Source organism: Ambystoma mexicanum, chromosome 1p (assembly GCF_040938575.1).
Source record: "Ambystoma mexicanum isolate Mex_15411 chromosome 1p, UKY_AmexF1_1, whole genome shotgun sequence".
Lineage (NCBI taxonomy): Eukaryota > Metazoa > Chordata > Amphibia > Caudata > Ambystomatidae > Ambystoma > Ambystoma mexicanum.
Window position 1 is genome coordinate 765438006 of NC_090921.1, and position 27391 is coordinate 765465396.

The 27391-nt window shown below is 45.3% G+C and overlaps 1 protein-coding gene across 1 annotated transcript in view; it reads right to left on the minus strand.

Moving 5' to 3' along the window:
• Window positions 1–3296: 3296 nt before the first annotated feature.
• The window catches only part of LOC138564454 (protein S100-G-like), a 103835-nt gene continuing 79740 nt past the window's right edge, over window positions 3297–27391 (minus strand). The window contains exons 2-3 of the mRNA XM_069642914.1: window positions 22007–22156; window positions 3297–3567 (exon numbers count right to left, since the gene is read on the minus strand). Of these exons, the coding sequence (XP_069499015.1) occupies window positions 3433–3567; window positions 22007–22144 (273 nt within the window). The 5' untranslated portion in view covers window positions 22145–22156 and the 3' untranslated portion in view covers window positions 3297–3432. The remainder of the gene's footprint in view (window positions 3568–22006; window positions 22157–27391) is intronic.

The window sequence follows — 27391 nt, forward strand, 5'->3', positions numbered from 1 at the left end:
CAGCCCTCGAGCTTTGCAGGCACTACTATGAACGAGATGCCCCAACTGTGTGTCTGTGAAATCAGGAAACCCAGAGACCCGCAAATCACTAAGCCTAAACACACTAATGGCCCTCATTAGGTGTTTGGCTGTGTGGCACATTTGTTCTGGTCATTCAATTGCTGCCACTTATTTATTTATTTATTTATTTAATTCATTTTATCTTTTACATTTGTATAGCGCTCAAAGCAGCCCTTAGGCATTGCAGCGCTGTTACAGGGATGTATATATGTTAGTTGGTTGCAGAGGTGAGATATACAACGGTGTAAGAGGTTCGTATGGTTACAGGTTGCCACTTGTAATGGAAGGCCCACCAATTTTACTGCAGCACCAAATCCTGGGATTGGAATTGAAGTAGAGGATATAATGCCAGGAGGCATCTGGAGCTAAATCCCACACTCCCTTCCACAAATTGGTGGATTTTCCAGAGTGGAACTACTGCTCCAGGCAACTCTGCCAGAAATCTCCATGGAGCCGTAGAGTATCCAGAAATGGGCTTACACACAACCTCACCACCGCTAGAGATCCATCAGTAAATCTGCTGGACCGAGTAGCAGTAATGGTAATCGAGTTTGGGGCTGATTCCATGAAAGAAAGCACAGAATTACGATCAAACTTCCCATCTGTCTGCATTTGGCATGAAGAGGACGACTACTGTATCGTAATTTAGTTGAACAGCAAATACCTTGTTCTCATTAGGGATGTAAATCCCAGTGTCCAAATGCAAGTGTGGTTTTCCTATTATGGTGCTTTGGCTACTGGGGATGCGCTTCTCAGCAAACTGTTTGCAAGGGACAGCTTCCAGGTGTGCTCAGCACTGTGCTCTGCCAGGAGGCAACCTTGGTAGAAGATCCTGGGTGATGTTTGCTAATGAGTAAGGGAACAGAGGGATATATGCACTGCCAAATGTTGGTCCCCACCATTTTGGGACCTTCAAATGAAATGCTACAGCCAGCAGCCGTCAGGAGCGGAAGCAACCTTTTACGAGGAATGCAAAAAGGAGTAGGAAGGAGATGTCTCTAAAACGCAGGCCCTCCCCACCCCCCATGGTTTTCAAGCCACGGTACGTTTTAGTCTTCCCTGAGCAGGTTTCATCATTTCTCTTACTGGGTCTAATTATCTTGTAATTATAATTAGAATATGTCATGTATAACGCGTTTAATACCCAGAGGTTTCTAAGCGCAGACCCAGGTATTGAACCTATGTTGTTCCACATCGCCTTGCTTCCAATGCGAAGGCGTTGTCCCTGAGCTATCCTCCCGAGACAAGCAGCATCTCACCTCTACTGGAGCAGCATCTTACCACTATCGGAGCGGCCTCTGAATAACTGGAGGCCAGGACTGCCACATATAGCAGACTTTTGCAAGCAACATAGCTTGGCAGCCCACTTTCACATAACACAAGTACGAACCCACGTGATTGAGCCTGGTCTGAAAGGAAGACCCTGTTGGAGCAATATTCCACCTGAGGAAGAGGTGGCTAGAGGGAGTGTGAGGGGGTCCCTGGCGCCCCAGATCTGATCCCGACTCTCGGACGGGAAGCACAGCCCCCAGCCTCACGTGCCCTTTGCTGATCCTCTGTTCGCTTATCATTATGTTTAAACATCACTTTGCATATGATGGTGGGTTTAAAAATTGCGAGAAAAATGCCTTATACCAAGTAATGTGAGAGTACAATAAGCCGTTTTCATTAAAAGGCCACACGTTTCACAGTGCCACCTAGTTCAAATCCCTGCAAGATCACATCCGGTTCAGAGCCACAGAGCAAAGCACTATGGGTAGTCAGGGTTTAAAGATGTGCTTGCATGTTTGCGCCATGTGAGATCAAGTCCAGTGTTAAATAGGGCAGCGCTATTTCATACATACCTTTATTACACAAAGATCGACAGGTCTCAAGGACACAACAACCAAAAATGCATTTCCCGGTCATTGTGGATTATTAGAGTGGTGCAGATGGCATCTTTGCGATTGGATATTTAGGCCATGTTTACAAAAACCATCAATATTACGGTGAGTTTAAAAAATGCAAGGAAAAAACCTGCCATGTACATTGTCAGAACCCCTTACTTTCCATGGGATGCCACTCGTCCGACTCTAGATGTTCAGTCTATTTTGTATGTTATTTATTAATAGTTACATGTTTAAGTGGAGCAAACACAGACAGCTGCTATAGAATGCTCTGGATGACGTGGGGGATTTAAAGAAGGTAGTAGTGGCAGGCCATGGGGAAGGTTTAGCTGGCGTCCAGACCGAATGCATTTTCTGAACATGTATTTTTGAATGACCTTTGTGGAGCATGCCAGTGAACCTTGGTGCAAAGCGATAGATGGCGCGAGAACCCTAGAAACGGCTCGAGCATTGGGAATGTATAGTTTTTTTTTAACAAAGAACTGTATCTCACATCTGGCAGAGACAGGCGGTTTCAGTAGTCTAAGCAGGCATTGCTCAGTTGGAGGGGTAAGATCAAGTCCTCTGTGTGGATTCCTTAAATGCCAGGCTATTATGCAATTATATGCAAAAAGGACGAGCATACTCGTCCTTGGCACTTAAAAGGCAGGGTAGTGCTTTTTGGGCCTGGCAGGAACATGGTTTTCAAGACAATCATTGGTGCGTTCTGGTTGATTTATTTATATAGCAGTTGTGCCTAAGCGCTTTATACAGAACATGTTTATATACATCATCTCAACTGAGGTTGAGACTCATTTATCGACCTCGGAAAGATGAAAGGCTGAGTTGGCCTGGCCGAGATTCAAACCTGCCACCTGCAGATCACAGCAGTGAGTGCTCAACCCGCAGAGCTACCTTACTACCAATAGAGACATCTGCTTGTCAAGCCGTCAGTGTACTAGCTTCAATGGCGAGGGTAAAGGGATCAGTCTATTTTAGCCCATGTATCAGACGGGCCGTGCAGATTGCACTCTTTCCGGCTTGCCCATTGGTCCGGCTGGGAGACCTCCACCCATGCCGCTGTAATAGTCAGTGCAGGAGAGGACAATTGCAAAGGTTTTCTCAATACCTTGGGGAGGAGTCTGCCAGTGGGATCCTACTTGCAGTCAAGCCTCTTCCTAAGGGCTCAGAGGAAGCTGAGGCACAGAAAGACAGTGGTACTTGCCCTAGATATACAGTTAGCTCAAGTGTGGACATGAGACTAGATCTCAGCTCTTTTCAATATGCAGTTAATATCTAATCGACTAAGGAATATCTTTTCCTAGTTTTCTAGGTCAGTTCGATCAACAGTAAACGCTAAATTGAATAACATTGTGAAAACTGAAATGTGTTTTATTTGACAAAAAATGATACACAAAATGTGGAAATAATGTTATTACTCAATAGAGATCCATTAAACGAGACATTATTTAGAAGAGTGATGGCTTCAGTGTATAACACCTCTTGGTTATTTGCATTGCTCCATCTCTATGCTCAGGAATGTCAGGAATAAGACATACTCCTTGAAAGAAACAGAGTTGTCTCCATCACAGTCCATCATGGCCATCACTGTCTTTATCATCTTGTCGCCCGACTCCATTTTCTGAAAAAAACAAAATGATGAAGCACATTGGTTCAAGGTATAGATTTGCTGCCTACTTCACCCCCCCCTGCCCATAATCCTTCACCCTCACTCATTTATATTATGGTATGTATAATCCATATTCCACGCCTTTACTGTATACTCTACCATCCCCTGCCATGTACCCCACCAGGCCTTTGCTGTTGCATTGTAAGCTAGGCTGCCACAAATTCATATCCTGGTTCAGAGACTGCTTTGTTGCTCCCTGCAGATCTCCTTCCTGGTTAAAAGGCAGCTTCAGAATATGTCGTTTAGCTCCAACTCCACCTCCAGATGAGACCATTCAGCACTTTTTTGTAACTGACCCTCCAACTAAGATGTCCTGCGTACACTATTTCCTGTTCCCTCCATTACTTCTTAATTCATCACCTCCTATTCTAACCCCCAACAGTGGAGAAGCCCTGCATGCATCACTTCCTGTTTCAACACTACCACTCAGATGAGAGGCTTATATTAGTCCTACGTTTACCTCCAAAATGAAAAGCCTTCATCACTTCCTGTTCCAACTCAACCCGAAGCAGAGAAGTCATGATTCCCTTCCTTTGCCATCTCTCTGTCCAGCTGAGATGTATTGCATCATCTCCTGGTCCAACGCCTCTACCATTTTAGAGGCCCACCATCACTTCCTGTTTAGAGACAACCTTCAGATGAGAAGGTCTACAGTACTTCTACCCTCAACCCCACTAAGATCTGAGGGGCATTCATGACCTCTTTTTCCATCACTATCACCCACCTCAGTGATCCTGCATCAGGTCCGATTCCACCTCTATTACACAGCTGAGAAGCCCTGCCTGTTTCTGGTCCAGCCCTAACTCCAACTGAAAGGGCTATTCATCACTTCCTGTTCCATCTGTACCACAAAGTGTGTGGGCCTTGCACACCCAGCATAGTGATGCTGCAACACTTCCTACTCTAGTGAGCCCCTACATCTATCACTGTTTGAACCAACTTTTCAGGTGATTTAGATTGGGGAGATATGCCCCCTGGTGGCAGGCCGAACCTATAAGTAACGGCCCGCTGCCCAATTTAATGGCCCGGTCACGGCGAGGGTCCCTTAACGAGGGTGGCGGTGTATTACCAAAAGGGCCGGTCCAACACCCAGGGCCATATCCCCATTAGCACCCGTGTAGTTTACAATGTTGATCACTGTAACGTCATCAACATGAAAACGCACTGATGGAAAGCAACACTGCGCGGCCCGGCGCTGCGCAGGAACGGTACATTTTATTTGGGGAAGTTTAAAAAAAGAAACGTTAGAACCCATGTAGGAAACTACACAGGTGCTAAGGTGAGTGGGAATGGGGAGCGGGGAAGGGAAGAGGTCACTGGATGATCAGGCAGCTCGGCACTCAGGCTTGTACCATACGGTACAGCCTGCGTTCCGAGCCTCCTGATTGGCTGGCGCACCCCTGCAAGGTGCTAATTAGATTTGTTTAATGCGCACTTTTACCCACCAGGGACTTACGTGCCACCACACTGTTATAAAATGGTTAAAACAACGCAAAAAAGGAGAACGCTTACACTCATAAAATACAGACATAACTTTAACCTTACAATACCAAATGCACCAAACCTGTAATTTTAAACTAATCAATTGAATACAGATAAAGACATTTTTTGGCAAAAGAATTAGAAAGCAGTGTGTGGGTAACCACTGTTGAGCTCTCGGCTCGACCACAGTTTCACAAGTGTTGTGTAGTGAGCTTCACAAGATGAAACCTCCGGTGTTGGGGCTTGAAAAAGGGAGGTACATATCAGCCAAACGTCAGCACTTTCTGGGGCAAAATAGTTGTGAGTGCAGTGCTTGTCTCCAAGAAGAAAGAGAGTGTACCTCTTCCACAACCAGTAATGATGAAATCCCCCTCCCAGCTCCATTCTGGTAAGCTCATTCTCTTGGCACTTTGGAGGTCCACTCTCCTATCATGACTCTGACCTATGTTGGATCGATGCCAATCTAGAATATTATTACATAATCCCTCCCAGGCTTCTCTTTTGTTGATTTCTGGCAATTAAGAAATCACAATGTTTACCCATAAATATTATCTAAGAAATGTTCCTGTGAGGCACAGCAGGCATAATTTTGTTTTTAAATCAGAATGGGCCTCATTATAAGTTTGCCGGTCCAGCAAACTACGAGTTCTGCTTATGGGTGCCTTCCCGCTCGCCAGGTCTGACCTGGCGGGCATACCGGCCCCCGCTAGCAGAGCATGTTGGATGCACCGGCACCATTCTGAATGGTGCCGGTGCATCCAACCTCCCCATTCTCATTGAGCAGTATGGGGCTGAAATGGGAATGGGGAGCATTTGTTTTCGGCGCCCGGGCAATTACCGGGTCTGGCGGGGCCGTAATGAGCCACTAATTGCCCGTTCGCGGGCGCTTGAAAAAAATGATACGGGCGGCAGCCGTGCCGGTTTTACCAGCAAGGCTCCCGCCAGTATCGTAATGAGGACCAATGTCTCTTTGTGTAATTGCACTTGCAATTTCGAAACCTTTGAGATTCTTTCTCCCGATGCATTGGAGGGATCCAACTGGACCTCTCTCGAATAAGCCTTGGGAAACTATTCAGATACAAATAGAAAAGCATGTATTTTGCACATATTTGGCTAAATGAGGTATTCCAGACATTAGCAGAGATTTGGGTGGTTAATGCCAAAAAATTATAAATAAGGCATTCATGGCTACATTTCGGGATAAGTCTTTTTGGGTAGTAGATGAGCCAGGAGCCCCATCTTTTTCCTAACATATACCCCATTCCACAGAGCAGCTGGCCCTAGCCCTTTCACCTGTGGAGTGCCTGAGGGGTCTTGCGTATCCCCTACCATGTACAACTCATTCACAAAACCTCTTTTTGATAAATTAGACATTTTGGGTGTCACATACACAAACTATGCCGACGACACCCAAATACTAATTCATATCACAGGGGACTACAACCCTGACGCCAAAGCCTTAAACGTAATCTATCACAGCATCCAAGCCTGGATGGCTCAAAATGAGTTATGCCTTAACGACGATAAGACTGAGATCCTTATCCTGGGCAGCCCAGCAAAACTTAAAAGCCTCGAACCCTCCTACCAATCATTCAGCATAGATGGAAACCTCATCAAGACCACCAAAGCAGTTAAGACACTAGGAGTCTACCTCGACTCCTGACTTACCCTCTCTCGGCAAGTCAATGCCATCACCTCAGCATCATCCTACACTGCTAAACTTATCACTGCATGCAGACCATATGTCACTGAAGAGAATCACATCACCTTGACAAGAGCAATAATCCTTTCCAGGATTGACTACTGCAATGCTATCAATGCTATAGAAACACAACAAATGGAATTCTGACCGGAAAAAGTAACGCCAGGTATTCAGTGATTGTCAGTGGTAGTCTCTACATGCACCAGGACACAGATAGGGCTGGCAGAGACTGGGGCCCTCCCAACTCCCAGCCTCTGAAGCAGGACTGACTCTGGTGAAAACCCTTGTAGGTTGAGAGGGGATCCTATCCCCCCAAAAGGGTCAACTCCTTGACACTTTCACACTAGTTGTAGGTGCCATTAGCGTTTGCACTACTCTTGCGTCCTTCTTCTGCTGTTTTGCAACCACACTAATACACAAAGAACCACCTTTCAACAGGACACACAGTATTTTATTTTATTGTTTAAAGCACAGACCTAGCCCAAGAGCAGTGGAGAGCTGTACAGGGTTTGGGTAGCCAGCATTTGGGCTGGCATCTTTTAACAGTAGTGTAGTACTGTGATTTGTGTTCCGTGCGTCCATTGGAAATTAGTCTTTAGTCAGGTATTGTTGAAAACGCCATGTTTTGAGAGATTTGCAGAACTGGAGAATTGTGGAGGCATCCTAAGCCGACACCAGGATCGAGTTCCAGAGGGTGGGTGTATGACAAGAGAAGGACTGTTTGGGGGTCTGTTCTTTGTGGACAAGTTGTGATTCAAGCCAGTTGGTCCGATGAGGATGAATTCAGTCTTGGCTGAGTTTAGTTTGAGGTAGGCATTCAACATCCAGGACTGGATGATGGCTAATTCACACAGGCAAGTGATGTCCTGATCGCTATTTACTCTTGTGTACAGCTGAACATTACCTCATGTATTTGTTTTCTGTTCTCACTGTAAAATGAGAGCTGTAAAAATAAACAGTTTTCACCTACTCCGGCCCTTGCTTGTAATAAGATCTCAAAAACTAGAAAATATGAGGCGAGCAGCAATGATTTGTTGTTATGCATTTTCATGTCCTCCAAATGGCATTGGCTGCAGAGAGGAACACACTCTTCAGGGCTGTCCAAACTGGCACAAAGCATTTGGAAGTGGGCACTCAGACACATCTTCCTCCTGTCACAACACGTCCCAGGGGAAAACAATCTTCTTGCAGATGTGCTCAGCAGAAATTTCCCAAAATTACAAACATTTGAACAGTTGCTTGAGAAAGCACACCATCAGCCCCAGCAGATCAATAAAAATAAAATGGGACATTTGCAGAATTAAATAAATAGGATGCTCAAAAACTAGCCTGTTTAACCTGTTGTGTAATATCACCTGACATCCCCTTCACAGTCTTTCATTTTAGACTTCTACTTTATTCTGCCCAGGTAAAATTGACGTTCAGTTCCGTGGTAACGTATATGATATGTTTTCCATCCATCTCCACTAAGTCGTACACACGCTATCCTTTCTTCCAACCATGACAGAATTTTGACCAACTCAGGAGGCCGAGTTTTCGTTTGCAAGTGGTCGCTCCAGTTGGTTTCTGTGGGATTTCAGCCAGATCCCTAAATATTTCACAGTTGTTGCTTGTGCTAATACTTGGTCATTCAGGAACATTGCTTTCGCTGGCCGATTTGTCTTGTGGATCGGGGATAGCAGCATAACACTCGACTTTTGAGTATTTATTTCAAGATGATTTGCTTTCTTATAGTCCGCCTATTTTGAGAAGGCGGTTTGAAGGCCTCTCGGGGTTTGTGAGCATAAAACAATGACGTCTGCATACATAATACCAGGGAGGCTTTTTGCATTTAACTTTGGCGGGTTTGCCAGCGGGGTGTTTGTCTCGGTTTCATAATCAGCAGTGAAGAGATTGAATAATGTCACTGCCAATGGGCAGCCTTGCTTGAGGCTGTTGGATGTTGGGATGGCATCTGAGACTGTTCCACCTTTTGATAGTCTAACTCTAATGGATGTATTATTATAGAGTAGCTTTATTGGCTCCAATATCCCATCCGGGCATCCCCATAGACGTAGTTTGGTCCACAGCTGACTTCTATTGACTAAGTCAAACAGCAGTTTGAGGTCGATAAATGCTCCATGTATTTGTCTTTTGTTATTGAATGTCTCCTGTTTTAACAGATTTAATAAGAGTAGATTGATATTTGTGCCGATGTGCTTCACAAAACCTGTTTGTCTTATTGCGAATATCTGGTTTGCTTTGGCCCAGGTGTTTAGTTTCTCCAGAAGGATGTTAGCAAAAATCTTTCCTAATGGGTCTAGGAGGGCGAGGGGTCTATAATTACATGGATCTTTTGTGTTAACCTTTTTGTAAATTGGTAACAGTACTGCTTTTTGCCATGATGATGGAATGCTCTTGGTTCTGGCAATTGTTTTGAAGATTTGGGAGCAGATGTCTATCCAAATGGGTTTGTTCGCTTTAATAACTTCATTTGAAAGGCCATCTGGCCCCAGCGCCCATGAGGGGTTCAATTTGGTGATCGCCCTCTCAATATCTTCGATCTGCCAAGTGAAGATCCAGAGGTTTCCTTGTCGATGTGGGGCCTGGTTATCTACGTTGCTGTTGCTCTTGTAGAGGTTCATGAAATGTGTTTTCCAACCCTGTTCGTCGACATCTGTTGACATTGTATCTGTGTATTCCGGTTGAGGGTTCAATAGTTTCCACAAATCTCTTGTGTTGCTCTTGTTTAGAGCGTGCCGCATTTTTTCAGTATCATTTTGACATTGCAAAGCTCTATTGCTCTTTGTCCAGTTTTTATACTTCTGCCTGAGCAGTCTTTTTTTTCCATGATTTACTTGAGGAAGTCGCCGTATTTCATTTACTGCGTGTCTCAATTCCTTTTTCTTATTTCGCAGTTATGGTCGAGTAGGCATGTGTGTGATGGTGGTTCTTTTGATTTTCTGATGTTCGGAGGAGCTTGAAAGTATTCAATAGTTGTGGATTATTCAACCATTGTGTGTCTGACAGAGAATTACTGTTGATTAAATCAGACAGGTTCCTCAGTTCATCGTGGTAGTCTATTCAAACCCGGATTTAGTGTCAGTTCTGGGAGATTAAATTTGTCCTTCAACGGATTGTGCATTTGCCACGAGATTGTCAGAATTATATGACCGCTGTTCTCTGTTTTCACATTTCCAACTTGAAGGAGTTTTAAGTGGGTCTGTTCGGAAAGAAAGATGTAATCAATGATAGAGCCGAAGGTGCCTCGAGTCCATGCATGGGATGGTTTATTAGTGTCTTCGTTCATGAAGTGCACTCTAGATAGACCTCTGGTTGTCATTTCTTTAGTCCAGCATTGCGCACGGGTAGACAAGTTGTTTGTTTCTAACAGCATCCCTGCACAATCATACATGTGCAGGTTTAGATCACCACACAGTATAAAGTTGATCTTTGGATATTTTAAGACAGTTTAATCAATTCCTGTGCAAGCTTTGTCGACATATGTTTCGTTGGCAATGGCCGCAGGATTCCAATAGTTATTAACTATGCCGAGTAGTTCAGATTTGATGTGCGGATCTGCCTTGGTTAGACTAAGTATGGTAATTTGAATCCATTCATTGATATTAGTTGATTCCACGATTGTGAGGTTGCTGTCCACTTTAATTAAGGTCAACATACCTGCAGATGGCTGTCCTTTTTTACTCTTTATCGCAGGTGTCATCATAACGTGTAGCCATCGCAGATCGGTTGAATTAAGAGCCACGATTCTTGTATACAGATGATGTCATATTGAGTCAGATTGTGAGTCTGTTCTCTGGATGGCTATTACCACACGTATTGCAGGAACATAGTGAAATTTTGTAATTAGGTGGTTGCAATAGTGGTTATTGAGTAACATCTGTTCTCTCCGAATATACTGTTTGTGACCAATCCATTACTCCCCGTATATGGTGGTCATTATGATCGGATCATTTTTGATATGACTTATGAAGCTCTTGGTGTCTGTTTTCTCTAATCCAGCTATTTCATTGAATGTTTTCATCTCTCGCTGCTCCTTGGTGATTGCGAAAACAGCTGTCTTGTTTTAACAATAATCCTTTTTTTCTAAAGTTTTTTCCATTTGCTGTTCTTTTTGTGGTTCTGCATTTTGTACTTCAAATCCAAGCAAGGTTAGGTAACTCTTTTTGTTAATGATGAGCTGTTTTATATTACTGGATATGAGTAACTGGATTCTATCCAAATGTCTCTCGTCAATAAACTCTACTGTAAGAATATCTTGTGTGGTGATATTTTTTAGATTGGGGATAGCTTTAAATAGACACAGAATATTTGTTCGGTTAAGAATCAGTTCATCTGCATTTTCTTGTATTCTTTTCACAGATAGAGCGCGTGAAGTTGTTATTTTCCGCGGGTTAACAAATATTGGTTGTATTAAAGCAGTATTTGGTGTTTGATTTGTCCAAGGTAGTGATTGGATATGAGGAACATCAGTTTCAGTGTGATTTATCTGTGCTCTAAGTGAGTCGAGCGTGGTGTTGGATATGTCTTCACACGACAGAGTCATCTGCGATTCCTGCATTGAGTCTGTTTGCTCGTATTTATCCACAATCATGAGCAAAGTGTCGCTTGGCTGGATCTGTGCTTCTTCACCAATATCCAGTTCTCATCAAAATGCTGCGTTTGGTTTAGCAGCATGTCTAGTTGCGTGTCCTCAGTTATTTCGTCAGTTTGCAAATTATCATGAGGCGTTGATGATCTATTTGCTGGCAAATTTGATGGCTGTATTGATAGGTGGTTTGTTCCAAGTGAGTTTTTTGTGAGGGGCTTTTCGAGTATTGGTTTAGGCATGGTAAGATTTCTGAGAAAAGCCCTGGGACCAAATTGTCTTTTTTCAGTTTTTGTTTGACCTTTTGCATTTAGCGTCGTAGGAGTAAAGATAGCATAGTTACTTGCTGAAGGATTGAGTTTATTTTTGTAATTTTTGATTAGAGGGTTCAAATCCTTTGGACAATCATTGGAATTTGGAGCCAAGGGCAAGTGGGGATTATTGATGGGGTCATCTGAACTTGAAACACATGGCTCTGATGGCGTGTCTGTCTTATCTTTATTTGCTATGCCTTCATTGATTGTGTTGTGTCCATACTGTTGATCAGTTATTTGTGGGGCGTTCGTTCGATTGGTGGAGGTCATCATTGTTATTAGAGCTGAAGTGAGCTGTATGTTATCAGCCCGGTCATTTCTGGCAATGTACGAAAGGCGTTACTGCCACATTTTGCTTGTTTCGGCTTCATAATCTAAATGATCCTGAATTTTGAGGAGGAAAGATTCAATTAAGATCTGTTTTGTGTCAATAAGGGTAAGAAGTGTCGCTTGATCTTTGCTCGCCTCCGTGCATGCCTCTTGTATTTTTAAAAAAGCAATCATTGTTTGAGATGTTACCGCAATAAGCATGTTCTGGAGGTCTTGCATATTGTCGGGGATTGATGGCATGTGCTCCGCTGGTGGTGGTATGTCGACATTTGTGAACGGATGTGGCTTCACGTCATATGGCTCAGGTGGGGAGTTCCTTTGTGTATGTGATGGCATTTCCACCGGAGATTTCAATCTTGGCACTTCTGCTTTCGATATATGATGTCTGAAGTGTCCAAGGCACATGCATGGGGCAAGGATACCGGGGTATCGTGACAGGAGTTTCCGAAAACTTCCTTTAGTTTTTTCCTGGTTCGCAATCAGCATTTCAATCTCAATTATATCCAAGGATAATCGGGCTATCTTTGGATTTCATTGGGCAGAGGATGAATTTGCTATTTCCTGCGATAGACACTTGCTTTTGTACAAAGATTGCCATCGTCTCTTTGCCAAAGTTGCCTTGTCCCTTTGCGAGATCGTAGGGGTGAAGAGCTCACCTATTGCCGAGTTCAAAGAAGAGAGAGGTGAATTGCTGGTAACAGCTGCCAAGCAGTCGGAAGAGTTTGATAAGTCATGGCTCTCAGGCTGCGGTGTCTTTGTCGTCTTATCTTGTTGGTGTTTGGCATCATCCTTTTGTTTTTCTTATATTTCGATAGATTCATCTTTGAGTGAAGTAATATGTTGCACTTTCTGACTTATTCTGTATTGTTCATGGGAAATGGTTGGCGTGTGGCAGCTGTCTGATGGTGTCGACATATTCGCCTTGATGGGTGTATTAATGTCCGGGGGTTCCCCATTGATTTCATCATTGACGGCCTTGAGCATCGTGTTTTTTCCTTCATGGAGTTTGAGCAAGGGGGATGTACCGTCTTTGAGATTGGCACTATTGGGGTCTGTCTTTGACAGTTGGTTTTCTTTCTCTAGTGCCACGCCTAGATCTCCCTGGGCAGGATCAATTCCATGTGAGACAGTGCACTGTGGATGGGGAGCGTTTGGAGAAATACTTGATTGTAAATCCTCTTTCTGAGATTCATTTATATTTTGATCATCTTTTTTAGTAGATTTCTGAATTTTTTTGCATCGTTTTATAAGTGAAGTAGTTGTAGGCAACGTTTTTGAGAATTGTCTTGTTTGTGGACCACTTATAGCGTCATTTTGTGAGGGGTACGCAGAGTCTTCTTCCATCGTAAGTAGTGCACTAGATTAGAGATCACGAGATTGTGCACAACGGCTGCAGAATCTCAGATTCTTTTGTCGATGTAAAATGATGATATGCTTCGAAGTTTCCTTTTATTCCTATCAGGTAAATTGTTTACAGCGAGGGCTGGTATCGTTGGACGGCTCTTTTGCTTTTGAAAGGTCGATGTATGGCAGGGTTTGAACCGCAAGTTATACAGTGCCACTGAGTCAAAGGCCGCGCCCGCACTCCTCAGAGCCGGTTTTATTTCACGGAGTCTATATGAAAGGGGTGCCACATCCGTGCCGGGCACCGTATACCGCTTAGAAGGATCGAAAATTTGAGGCGGTTGCAGAACTCACAGGGTGGGTAAACTATGTGTTGCCAGCAGGGGCTATCAAGCAATCTCTGGTCACGATCGTAGATATTATCCCATCAGCTGCAGGACAGATAGCACTGCAGAATTTGTTCCATGTGTTCGTCTTCGGATTAAGGTTAGCTGTATGTTTCCATGGGTCAAAGGGTGCGACCAGAGTCCAGAGTCTCACCCCGCATTCCCCGGGAATTGGGCTTGCCTAGATTCAAAGTATTTAGGGTTGTGGAATTATCGTTACCGTTCCGCATAGCATATTCAGGAGAGAAGAGTGAGCTGCGCCGTTGGTGACCACGGCCCAAACGGTGCAGTAAAATGAAGGAGGGGTAAGGTCAGATGCAGGGGGCAGTTTTGGGGGGGTCACCTTTAGTTAATATTGTGATGCAAAGGTTCGTACCCGTGCCCAGAACTGTAACTCCTTACCTTACTCCTCTAATATTTAGAGATGTCCAGGCTACGAGGAGCAACAAAGCAGCAAACAGCCAAACATCAGCTTTCTGTACAATCGCCCTTCACGCGTCTGGGATTAACGCTGCAAGGGTCGCGGAGGCGTACTTTTATCTTCAGCACTTCCTGGTTGGGCAGGGCTAAGGAGCCCGATCTTGCACTCGCACAGTGATACAATCTGCACAGCCAAACAGCAGCTTTCTGTACACTCGCCCTTCACGTGTCCGGGCTATCTTACTGGTTAGAGCTATCTTAACGATTACAGTAAAATGATCAATTACATGTTTGAATGTTCTCAAAGTCAGAAAGCAAATTACACTCTGTAGTGGATACCATTAAAATTGTAACTGAGATTTAACAGCAGGCCAGTTAATATGCAGGTCTGGTGCAAAGTTGGCCACATGTCAAGCCTATGTGGATCTACTTTTCAGGCATCAGAGGATGGAAAAATACCATTGGGAGGGTACATAACTGTGTATGAAAGAATTTAGAGTCTCACCCACACGGCATCCCATATTCTGAGCACTCGTTACCTCATACATGCAAACAAACATCCTGAACAGCATGCCATGGATATAGGACAGATTGCCTCATTACAACCAAGCATTTATTGTGGCACAATGAAACCAAGGGCCACTTTATGTGCTATGGTCAAACATTTCTACATTGTACACAAGCTTTTAGGAACAAAGATTTTGTCAAGTGAGGGAGGACACTGAGATGGAATGTCTTGTGATGATCGTAACGGAGGCAACGACAGAAAAAAACATGCCAAGACTGCAACTTGCGAAAAGTAAAATACATAGTCCAAAATGTATGCTCGTTCTACTCTAAATGCCTTTTCGAAGTTTTTGTCTGCATTGCGAATTTGAGGTGTTTAAGAACAGACTAAATCAGTGACTCGCCCCCGAATGTACCTGAAATAAACCTTTAATGAGTCTAGCAATTATTGTATAGAATTCCAGAAAGACAAATTATTTGTTATTCCTTTATGTTCTTACTTAGAGTCACTGCTTGCTCAAAGTGTTACCCTTATGGAACACCCTGTTTTTATAAGAGGCCTGATTAAGAAAGCCAGCCACTTCAGAAACAGAGAGTCACATGGCGCTGACTACAGCCCAGGAGTTTCAATTAAAAAAAAGAAAATAATTTTTGTAGCTTTTTTCGGGGGTAGCAAGGGAGATGTCAGGGGTCGCACCTGCAACCCCTGGCAGCCCCTGAATGACGTCCCTGCTCCTTGTACACTTTTGGTAACGTGGATGTTATGGCAGGCTTATCTCTGCAAGGTCGTGGATCGTTGGTTAGTTGCAACACAGCAAAAATACAATTGTTACCCAATGAAAAAAAGGGACTGTCCAGTCAAGGTTGTACAAAAGTATCTACTTTATGAATATTACAACAGACAGTTCTAGCATACTACAAAATACAACTCACCCTTTAAAGAAGTACAGAGGACACACAGTTTCAAGAAGGAAAGGGGATGCATTCTGGATACTGACAGGAGGGTAGTCGGTAAAGTAATCAATCGTACTGTTCAAAGATTCTTGGGCTCAGCACAAAGGGAGCAAGTGGTCACAAAATGTCACTAGGGGCCTTCGGACAAGGACCAGGGGGATAGAAAAACAATTAAATTTGTGCCCGTAGAAGTTGTTGGTGCTCGACAGGGTCGAGTCGGTTCCAGGGTGCTTTGCAGCACCTACGACAGAGTTCCAGATGGGAGACAACTGTGGGTATCAGGTCCCAGGCAGTTCTACGAGCGAGGCTGGATGGACGGCTGTAGGAAGGCCTACACATCGGCTTGGGGTCAGGAATCATTGTCTCAGTGGTGTCGGTGGGACTGAAACTCTGCTCGAGGCGTTTCGGGCAGCGTTAGCGATTGCGACGTGACAACAATCAGTGGTGCAGTCGGTTGCAATTCAAGGGGTTCTAATGTCTAAAAAATGTCCTTTCAGGCAGACGCTGGTTGATGCTTGTTGATGCACTCCTCCTAGCTTCTTTGCTGGGCTTGTATCATCCTTTAAGGTGGACGGCCCAAAGCTGAGGAGAGTGTTGCAGGCAATGGCCTTGTCCTCCTTTCGGTTCAGAGACTCTCTAGCACTTCCCACCTAGGAAGCTTGCTTGCAGAGCCTAACAGGGCATGCTGTATGCTGGCTTAGTACTGGTTCTGGAGCTGCTAGAGGGTCTTCGGAATTCAGTATATCCCTCTGTTCCCTGGGAGATGTTTAGGGGAGTGATCTTGCTTCCCTGTTGGAAATCCTGGCCTTCCTTCACTGGCGGAAGCTGAAAGGCAGACTGTACCTTCAGGGAGGTTTCAAATGAGCTGTTCTTGTTACTCCTTGCAAAGTCTTCCGATGATCTGCAAAAAGAGGGGCTCAACCCTCTTTTAAAGCCGAATGGGCCAAGTGATTGGTGCAGGCTAAGCCTACCTTAATGAACCAATCCTTGGTCCTCACCAACAATCTTCTGGTATGCGTAAGATCATAACCAGAGTGCTTTTGCAACAGGAAAGGTAAAGGGGTGAAAACATGTACTACTAAGTCCCACCCATCTTCCAGTCTGTTGTGGATCAAAGGGTCTCTCTGGTTAATTGAGTTGTTTGTGGTTCCTGATCAAAGTGCAGGTTTCCCTTGAAGTTCTGGTGAGAGCAGACTTTCTGTCTCCATCAAATCACTTACTCATACCCACTGAATGGGGTCCCCCTGCGGGGGTTGCCTACTGTAAACACATGCACCAGACATGACAGCTCACTGTGATTGATACTTTAGGGCGGGAGCTGGCTTCAGTTTGACACAGATGCATCTCAAATTGGTGTTGGTGTTCCTGTCCTTTGTTAGTTCTATGACCAGGCCTCTCGTAGGACAATGAACAGGCGGATCCATGGAGCCTTTGATATTTAATTAGGTTGGCCATGGCCGGAAGAAGGTTTGGCCCTCCTCCTCCTGAGGTGCTTTCATGTACTCACATTCCAACAAAATTGGACAGGGAGGGCGGCTCTTGTAGGCTGTGCCCATCCAGAGTAGACATGTCTATGTTTTTGGCGTGCGGTGAACATAGGAAAATGTGTGCAGATTAGCCCCACACATTTTCTGAGGTTGATCTACCATCATTCAATTTTCTTACAAAATATTTTAAAAAGCCCATGCAAGTGCATACCCACTGTGCGGATGGTCGAATTCCAAACGCACCCCTTCTCTTCTTGCTCTTTGTTCCTCCCTTAAGAAACTTGAACGCTGGTAGAAAAAGTCTCAATCCCCTTTTCATCTTGAACTATTGTGTACTGCTCGCTCCTCTTATGACTCTCTTCTTCTGGCGAGTAAAAAGCAATACTTCTCCTCTCCGACTTTATCCCTCTCTCAACATCCTTGTCGTCTATACCAGCTTCTTAATACTATTTTCTCTCCTTGCTCTCCGGACCCTTCTCATACTTCCTCTTTCTCTGCTTCTCATCTTGCTGATTATTTCACTACTAAAGTCTCCAATCTTAATGCTTCTTTTCCACTTTAGTCTGCTCCGTCTGTTTCTCATTCTCCTCCATCTTCTTCACCCTGTCCTTCCTTTTCTGTCACTCAGTCTGACACTGCCCATTTCCTTACTCGGGCTCACCCTACTGCTTCTCCTTCTGATCCGATTCCATCTACATTAATTCCTTAGGTCTATTCTCAGATTTGTTCATACCTTAATATTCTTATTAATCTTTATCTCTCCTCCTCTGTTTTTCCCGACTCCTTTAAACACGCCACTGTATTTCTATTATAAAAGAAACATCACTGGACTCCTCCCTACTGGCTAACTTTAGACCAATTTTCCTGCTTCCTTTCCGCTCTAAACTTCTAGAGGGGATTGTTTATTCTCAAATCTTGTTTTATCTTCATCTTTAGTCTCTTCTTCCCCTAATTCAATCTGGCTTTAGGCCCGCTCACTCCACCGAAAGTGCCCTCCTGCACGTGTCAGATTTTATTCTCTCTGCTCAACACAACACACTTTCTTCTATTCTGATTCTACTTGGGCTTTTCACAGCTTTTGATACGGTCGATCACCCCTCCTCAATGTCTACTCTTCCCTTCTTGGGTATTTCTGCTTCTTCTCTTGCATGTTTGCAATATTATCTTTCTGGTTGCTCCTATTCTGTGTCCTGGGTGGGCCAGCTCTCTCCTTCCCATACTCTTCTCTATGGGGTTCCCCAAGGTTTTGTCATTGGCCCTTTTTTTTTCCCTATATGCTATTCCTCTATCTTCTCTTATTTCTTTGTTCAAACTTTTCTATGCCGCTGACTCGCAAATCTTATTTTCCTTTTCTGAATTCACAGAATCCCTTCAATGCTTGTCTTTCCTCCATCCAAGCTTGGGTGGCTTCTCACTTTCTTCATTTAAGTCCATCAAAAACTGAAGTTCTTTCCTTTTCTCCCTCCTCTCCATCTCCTCTTCCCCCCTTCCTCTGTTCTTCCCCCTTCCTGAGCTTCCCTTTTACTCTTCTGCCTGTAACTTAGGGGTTCTATTTGACCCCTCTCTTTCTTATTCTTCTCATATTTCTACCCGCAACTGGCGCTTTCTCCTTAATCTTTGTTGCGCTCGTCCTTTCCTTTCTTTTCATGCTACCAAACTGTTTATTTTTGCTTGAATTATTTCCCGCAATGATTACTGTTCTTCTCTTCTGATTGGACTGCTTGCTGCCCACTTTGCCCCTCTCCATTGCATCTATAACTCTGCCATCTGTCTATGTTTTGGGCTATCCCCTCAAACTTCTATTTCATTTGCCCTTTCTACGGCTGCTGTTCTTTCCTTTGAGTAGCGTCTGATGTTTAATTTCCTTTCTATTGTATTTAAAGGTTGGTATGGTCTCGCTCCTCCTTATCTTGCTTCTTTTGTCTTTCCTATTCACCTGCTCAAGCTCTTCGTTCCCAATCCACGTATCATTTGGTTGTCCTCAAAACCTCCTTGTGCATCATCTCGTTTTCATTCTTTTTCCCTTTTTGCTCTACTCCATTGCAAATCTCTCCCTCTTTCAATTCGTTCCTCCTCTACCTAATGCCTTTTTTCATACCCGCTTAAAGTCCTGTCTTCTTTGATTGTCTTCTGCCTCATGACTTACCTCCCAGATCTTCAATGTATGATTGCACCGTTTTTGTTCTTTTTAATTGTAAAAGCGTTGTAGAAATAAAATGAGCACCCAGCATGGGGGAACCAGCCATCAGGTGGCTAGAAATGCAGGCTGAAACGTACAAACTCAGCACACGTTCCAAGCAACCGGATGGCTGGTTCCCCTGGCAGCCATCTTCTCCTCACCCTCTATCCCCTTATTGGTTTTTCGTAGTTTTTTTTAACAATTTCCAATCCCCCTCCCCAAACCCACTTACCTGTTTGCTGCGGCTGCGCAGGCCGCTGCCGCAGCTTCCCAGCTTCTCCGGCCGCTATGGAACGGGAAGAGGGGCTCTGTATGGAGCCCCGCCTTCCAGTTCCATGGCGGCCATTTTAGCACAGTATTTTCAGTCATTGAACGGGACACCTCGCATGTCCCATTCAGTGACTGAAAGGATGTTTTTTAGCACCCCGGGTTACCGCTTTGGTAACCCAGAATGCTAATGGTGCTAAGCTCCCATTCCAAGGGCTAGAGGCTAATGGCACAGAGCCCTTGTTAATTTCCCATGCTTCGCTCAGGCCATTAACTTGGGCTGCCGGGCCATTTACCCCGGTTCCAGCCCTCGGACTTAATGCCACAATAAATAAAAAATAAAAAATGACTAGAGCTGCACTTAACATATAATGGCAGCCACTGTAACTGTGAGGCTGCACCCTACATATGGTGGCTATGTCTAGCATGCACATCAGGGCTGTTTTTCTTTAATGTGGCATTTGAGACTATTTGTATTGCTGTATTGTTTCCAAACAATATAAAGTGGCAATGCTAAGTAAGCAAAGGCACATAATTGTGGATTTAGCTAGTTATATTCCTTACAGCTACAGCATGACAAAATATGAACAGGAAATATCAAGCTTAGGACAACATTTATTTTAAAACAATAATAAAACATAATACAAAAATAATAGTGTCTAACAATGTTTTATCCTCTTAAATTTTTGGTCTTAATATAGATACTATAGAAATGTTGGCATAAAACTAAAAGAACATTTCAGATATAATTATTAGACACATATTATCCAAATAGGTTGTTGACTTGAAAAGGCACTTCTGCTTGAAACACTTGTTGGCACAGTTTATTCTTGGCTTATCCCATAAGGATTAGGGAACATGCATACAAACAAATGTTACATTATGATTATGATAACATTTTCTGGTAGATTATGCAAGCTAAGAGGTTCTTTTGTGGATTCTTTTTTTTAAAAACAAAGCACAACAATTAGTGACCATTTGAGTGATGAAACTCTCTTGCCAATGAATTAATGTGCATAAACATAAAACATAAAAATATTTGTAAAGATAGATTTTTTTTTTTGTCACTTTGGATACAAATATCCCCTTAAGGCCATAGAAAACAATCAAAACATCTGTCTTTCGTCTAGCCCGTCTGGTTGCTTCCTAATAAAATGTGCAGAGAGAATTCCCATGTTTACAAACATGGAATTGTTAATCTGAGTCTCAAAAATAGTCCTATGTTTGGGCAAATAGGCGAGAGCTTCAAATCCCCATATCAGCATTTTGGCCGCTTTTGGGGAGGATTTAATAAAAACGCTGAATGGATTTTTTACCTGCCATTTGGCTTTCGGTGGCCAAAGGGCAAGTCCTTGCAAACGATTGTACGGATTGAATTTGTGGTGTTTTTATGGTTCTATGTGAAATTTTCACTTTTTGAAGGCCGCACATAAAAATGACCAATTTATTTTGGTCGATTTTGTGCAGCCCTCAAAAAGCCGAAAAAGCACATGCCTACCAGTTTTCTTTGAATTGGGGGGGTTTCTTCCGCCCACCCCACCACATACACACACAAACACGCACGCAGTTCCTTTCCAGCGCCCCTCCCTTTCCCAAACTTTGCTTTTCACACACACCCACAGACAGCACCCTACTCAACCTGGCACTCCCGAGACTCCTCCTCTGGGTCGTGTGCATCGCAGTGGAGGATGACAGTCCGATTTAGGAAGACCTCTCGGAGCGGCCTCGAGTTGTCTTTCTAAATCAGAAATTTAAAAAATCTATTTTTTCACTCATTACCGTTTTTATTGTAAAATGTCCTTTATATGTCCAAAATTTGCGATTTTCAATAAGATTGTGTCAACACAAAATAACCCCTCTCTGCGTGATTTTTTGGCTTAACATCCAGAGGTTTGCTTAAGAATATGAGATTCTCAGTCGGAAACCTTTATACTTTTCTTGAAATGCAGACACATTGCTCACAAAAGGCTTCAGCAAAAATTGCAAATTGTTCACAAAAATGGGCAAGAACATCTACCTTTTCACACGCTGCAATTCCATGTAATTTCCGTGGAGTTGAACTCGTTCAATTCTCCCAGATATTGTGGACAGAATTGCATACCTTGCCCAGTGATGATTATGCTGCCAAGTACCTATACTTCAAAGCACACAAGACTGTGAGACAATTCAAATTCACGCATCTTCCATATCTGTTTAATGATTGTTTTCTTCAAATATCCCTTCTTATCACTGCTCTGAATTATATTTTCCAAACATTTGATTAAGAGAAATACAAATCAATACAAAATCACACATGATATTGGAAATTTGATAGAATTCTAATATGAAGGATGACATGTCTAATGCTTTCCCTTTTCATAAGAGAGGTAGATAGACTCTAGGCTATCCCCAGAATGGAACCATCTGCCATTCACCTCTACGATATACTTACACTCAGTGATGGGAACTCTGCTTGCACCAGCCGTTTTAACTCCTCTTGGTTCAACTCTCCGGCATTGCCGTCAGCTCCGGAATACTTTTTGAAGGTGTAGTTAATGTGAGCTAGAACTTGCTCCAAGTTGAGTGCCATTCTGCACTTGCCCTAGATTGAAACATACAACATATGAAGCACATTTTGCGTGTATGTGTTGGGTTGTAATTTCAGGGCAGTCAACAATACATGATATTATGAGCTCCTACACCAATCTACATATATCATTTTTTTTTATGATGTTTGTGCATTGGGCAATGGGCTTGTGCACAGCCCTGCAGTGCGATGGCATCCTTAATCTGAGACCTGGCTCCCCCTTTCAGTCTCTCCTCTTCTAAAATTTCACGGGGCTCCCAGTTTTGGGAGACGAAACGTTAACACTGCCAGCTGCCGTAGCCATATTATCCTACCATACACATTCTGAAACTGTTTGTACCAATATATATGGATCATGTTTACAAAAACTTTACTTTTAGGGTGAGTGTTGTGAACAATGAAATGAGCAGCAATCCTACTGTGCATTGTGCACTTAGCGTTTCAGGAATATACCCTTTTCTCACTAACATATTTTTTAATATATAGGTCTGTGGTCAATCCTATAGTCCCAAAAAAGCTCTTTGAATGTTTGCCCTCATTGGTGCTATTTGGCGCTGCCTCCCTGACTCATACAAGTATTTTTTTTAAAGTACAATAGTTGTGTACCAGACTGTTCATCTTGGAATGACAACCTTCTTTGAAGAAATAATTAATATAGTTATTCTGTGCTTTGATATGATATGATATGATATGATATGGCATTTATAACACGCATATACACAAGTGTTTCAAGGTTTGACCAGTAAGACAAATGTAACAGTTTTATTATAACCACGATATATACTCAAAATCATTATTAGAAAGCAGCGTTGTAAACGTTTAAAAATAGCCCATTTAGAATGTTAGTAAAGAAAAATCTGTTTTTAAATAGCTTCTTTTGCTAGATTAAACATGATTGTATCTCTCAAAATGTTCTTCCCTCTTGGAAAAGGTCACACTCAGATTAAAACCCTGTTACCAATTTCTTCTTTGAGCCATCAGGTTTTATTTCATTTTGAATGACTGGCCACTGATTGGTTGGTAGTTCTACCTAGCCTATACATGTGTTACCATATACACAAACACAAATAATTAACCAACAATTAGAAAACAACAAATGTGATTGCAAAACATCCAGCCTAATCCATAATCCTCTGCTCCTTTACAAGGTCGGTCAGAACCCCAGCAGTGACTGCTCGCATCCTCCTCACAGCCTCCTCACGTCCCCTTGTACAGTCAATGTGACCTCAGAATGATAGTGCCTAATGTCGCAATAAAATAATTTAGGAACTGTCTCTAAATCCTACTTCTAAGTGTATCTATCTATTAAAAAAAGGATAAGAATACCTGAATGTGATTCCAAGATGGCGGCTGGTATGGAGTAGCTGTGCCGGCCGAGCTCTCCCGGGCAACGAGTGGAAGTGCGGCGGTCCACCACCCCGCGGCACTCCTTTGGCCTGTGGATCGGGGCTGAATTACGCGCACCCACCGGGGAGCCTGGGGAGCGTGAAGAAAAGGGGGAACGTCGCCCCTGGAGCCCTTAGTGCAGGCAATAGAACGGGGAGGTCGTCCCCTGCGGCTCACGCCCCAGCAGCAGAGAGAGGAGCCGGGCGGCCCCCTCGGAGTCGGAGCTGGGGAGAGGAGGTGGAGCGTAGCCGTTGGAACCAGCTGTGCAGGCGCGGGCTGTGCGGCGGGAGAGCGGGGAGGTCATCCCCTGTGACCTGCGCCCCGGTGGCGGGAAGAGGAGCCGGACTGCCCCCCTTGGAGTCGGGGCTGGGAAGCGGGGGGCGCGGACCCCCCGGGCTGCGGGAGTGAAGTCCCGGCGCTGGCAGAGCAGCGTGGAGACGGATGAGGAAGCGCCCGTCGGCGTAGTACACAGCCGCTTGCAAGGAGCGCTGCGTCGAGGCTATGGACCAGGGAGAGAGGTGCCCCCCGGGGCACGGCTGGAGGTCGTGTTTGAGGCCGGGAGGCGGAGGAATCCGGCATGGGAGAAGAGGACCCTGAGGACACGGGGGCCCCGGAAGGAGCGGCCGTCTGGATTGTGGGCCATGCTCGGGTCCCTGTGGAGGAAATACTCATTGTGTAAGGTGAGGCCCATAAGGATACGGAGGTGCAGGACCAACTGGGGAGCTGCCGCGGGCCATATCCTAGAGTCGCGGCGTGGTGGATAACTAAACCACAGTGAGTGGGGCGGAAAGGGGAGAAGTGCAGGGGCTGCAAGGTCTTTGTTGCCCACCCAAGAAATTGTGCAGCCTGGAAGGGGCAGGTCCGGCGTGGGCCCGGATCAAGCGGGACTCTTAAGGGTGAATCGGGAAGGTGTTTGCTGGCCTCCTTCCCCCCTTTGGTCTGTGGTGAATAGTATTGGAGAATAGAGCTGGCAGGAGGGCCGCCCGCGGTTAGCAGGCTGGGGGCTGGCTGAAGGTTCGGGGGGCCAGGTGGTCCGGAATTGGTGACAGGACACCCTATTGGACATCTTACCACTGCCGACCCCCCCCTTTCCCTCCAACTTGAGGACATTTTGCTGTATGCCCTGTTGTCAACCCTTGGCTGGACCTCCTACAGCCGACTCAGGTCCCTGTTGATGCCCACTCGCTCTAAGGGAAAGAGTGGAAGGGCGCAGCAACCTTCAAGGGACTCTCAGAGTACACTCCACTCTCTGTGGCTTCCGCAGGACATGGGGGACAGCACTGGGAACGGCAATGAGGGTTAGGTGAGGAGTATTGCGACAGAGAGAACGCAGGAGCATTCCCAGATGCTTGGAAAAGACCTCATGGGGGAAATTCAGACGCTCCACGCCAACTTGGTCAAGACCTTTCAAGACCAGTTTCAGCTAATGTGCGCTGATCTGAATGAAGCGCTGGGGGAGATCAAGCGGGAAATGAAGCAGCTAGGGGACAGGACGGATCTCCTGGAGAGGGGTCTGCAGGAGGTCGAGAAGGAGACTACAGCTAATAGTGAGGCGTTGGAGCGCCTGGACATAGCGACCCGGAACCTGGAGATACAGATGGAGGACGTTGAAAACGGATCTCGAAGGATTAACATAAGGGTGAGGCAGCTGCCGGAATCCGTCTTGGACAAGGACTTGAAACAGGAATTGCAGGGGGTGTTTGCGGACATCCTTGGTGAGGTGGCCCCAGGTGATATCGAATTGGACCGGGTCCACAGAGTTGGGTGACTCGCTAAGGGACCTACCTCAAGGCCGCGGGACGTGCTTGCCGCCTTCTCCATGTACGCTCAGAAGGAGGCAGTGCTCCTTGCGGCGAGGAAGAAGGAACCGACCTTGTTTAGAGGCCAGAAGATAGCTCTTTTTCAGGATTTGGCTAATGCGACTCTAATAAAAAGAAGGAAGATGGCGCCAGTGTTGAAGGCCCTACTTGAACGGGGGATACGGTACAGGTGGACATTTCCTTTTGGTTTGGTTTTTGATTGGGAAGGTTCTTTGAAGCGCATAACATCAGCTCAGGAGGGAGCCGACTTGTTGCGGTTGGATTTGGAGGAGGGCTCTTCGAGCAGGGAGGGGGGAGGTATGGGGAGCAGGCAGCGGCAGAGGCCCTGGGAGTGGTCCACAGTGGCGGATAAAAAACGGAGGGGGCGGAGGGAGAATTGCGGCATGCAGGGGGAGGGTAGGGGGTCCTGCGTGGAGGGAGGTAGTGGCGGAAGGGCTCAAGTATAATCTTTACTCTAGTTGAATAAGGGGTGGTAGACCTTTAAGGTTGACACAGGAGCTCGGAGTCGGGCAGGGCAACATATTGGGGTCAATAAGGGCTAGGTGGCCCGGGGGGGAGATAAGAGGAGGAGGTGAAAATAACAGTTTGGAGGAGTTATGTTAAGTTGGGTGGGGAAGGGGGGTGTTGCTTACACTCTAAGCTGGGGTTATGGAGTGGTGGAGGGGGGGCAGGCGTGTGGGTTTGGGAGGGGGTTGTAGCACCAACTGGGAAAGCGTCAGTCCTAGGCTTGACGGGAAAGAGGCTGGTAATAAAAAAGGGCAAGGACCCTCCCCACATCTTGCTGGTGAGGAGGGGAGTTAAGAGGGTGGACCTGGAGGGGTGCAGGAGGGGGGGTCTCCGAGGAGCAATCTGGTTACCAGAGTGGGGTTCAAATGGATGACACATAATGTACGGGGTCTAAACTCCCCGCTTAATCGGTCCAAATTGGAGCAATTCATCGGTTCTCACAAACCAGATGTTGTGGCTCTGCAAGAGACCCATTTGCTGCGGAAGGATCAACGAAGGCTGAGGTTGAAGGGATTCCCACTAATACTTTTCGCATCAGGTCCTTCCAAGAAAGGTGGGGTGGCGCTGGCATTTGGAAGGGGTTTAGACCTTCGGGTTGCTGACACCATCCGGGATAAGAATGGGAGATACATCATGGTTCGGGGAGAGTGCATGGGTTTGCACCTCACAATAGCGTCGGTGTATAGCCCAAATGTGGGGCAAGACCAGTTTCTGCGTGAGATGGTGGGAACTCTACAAGACTTTGCAAGAGGACAGATAATATTGATGGGGGACTTGAATCTGGCATGGGACGGAAGGAGGGATCGTTCGCAGCTGAGGGGAGTGGGAGGGGGTGTGGTTGCCTCGCCTAAATTGAAGGAACGGTGGGAGGAAGCGGGCTTGCGAGACGTGTGGAGAGTGTTAAGGGGGGAGGAGGAGGGGTTTACGTTTCTCTCAGATGTTCACAGGTCCCAGTCCAGAATCGACTATATCTGGGTGTCTGCGAGCTTGATTGGGGAGGTTGACTCCATAGAGGTAAGCCCTGTGGGGATAGCGGACCATAAGGTAGTTCAAATGCGGCTACGGTTGGGGGGTAGAAGGCCGGGCTGTGGAGGTGGAAGTTCCCGGAGGCGCTACTGAGAGACCAGATGACGAGTGGGGAAATAGAGGGGAAGATCCGAGAATATTTTGACCAGAACAGTGATCTGGACACGAGTCTGGAGGTGAGATGGGATGCTTTTAAGGCCACGTTGAGGGGAGATTTAATCACCCTGCAGGCGGCGAGACACAGGCAGATGCGGAGGCTAGAGGAGCAGTTGGAAAAAGAGGTGGAGGCCGCTAGGGTGCGGGTGGGGGAAAACCCTTCTAAAAAATTGTATAAGGAGTATAGGGCAGTCGAGGGTCAACTGGGGATCCTCAGGAATAAAAAGGCAGAGGTGGCCATGCTAAGGGTTAGGCAGAAGTATTATGCAAAAGCTAACAGGGCCAACTCGCTCCTGGCGCGCTTACTGAGGGGTGAGAGGGAACGTAATGTAATCGGGGCTTTGAGGAGCAGAGA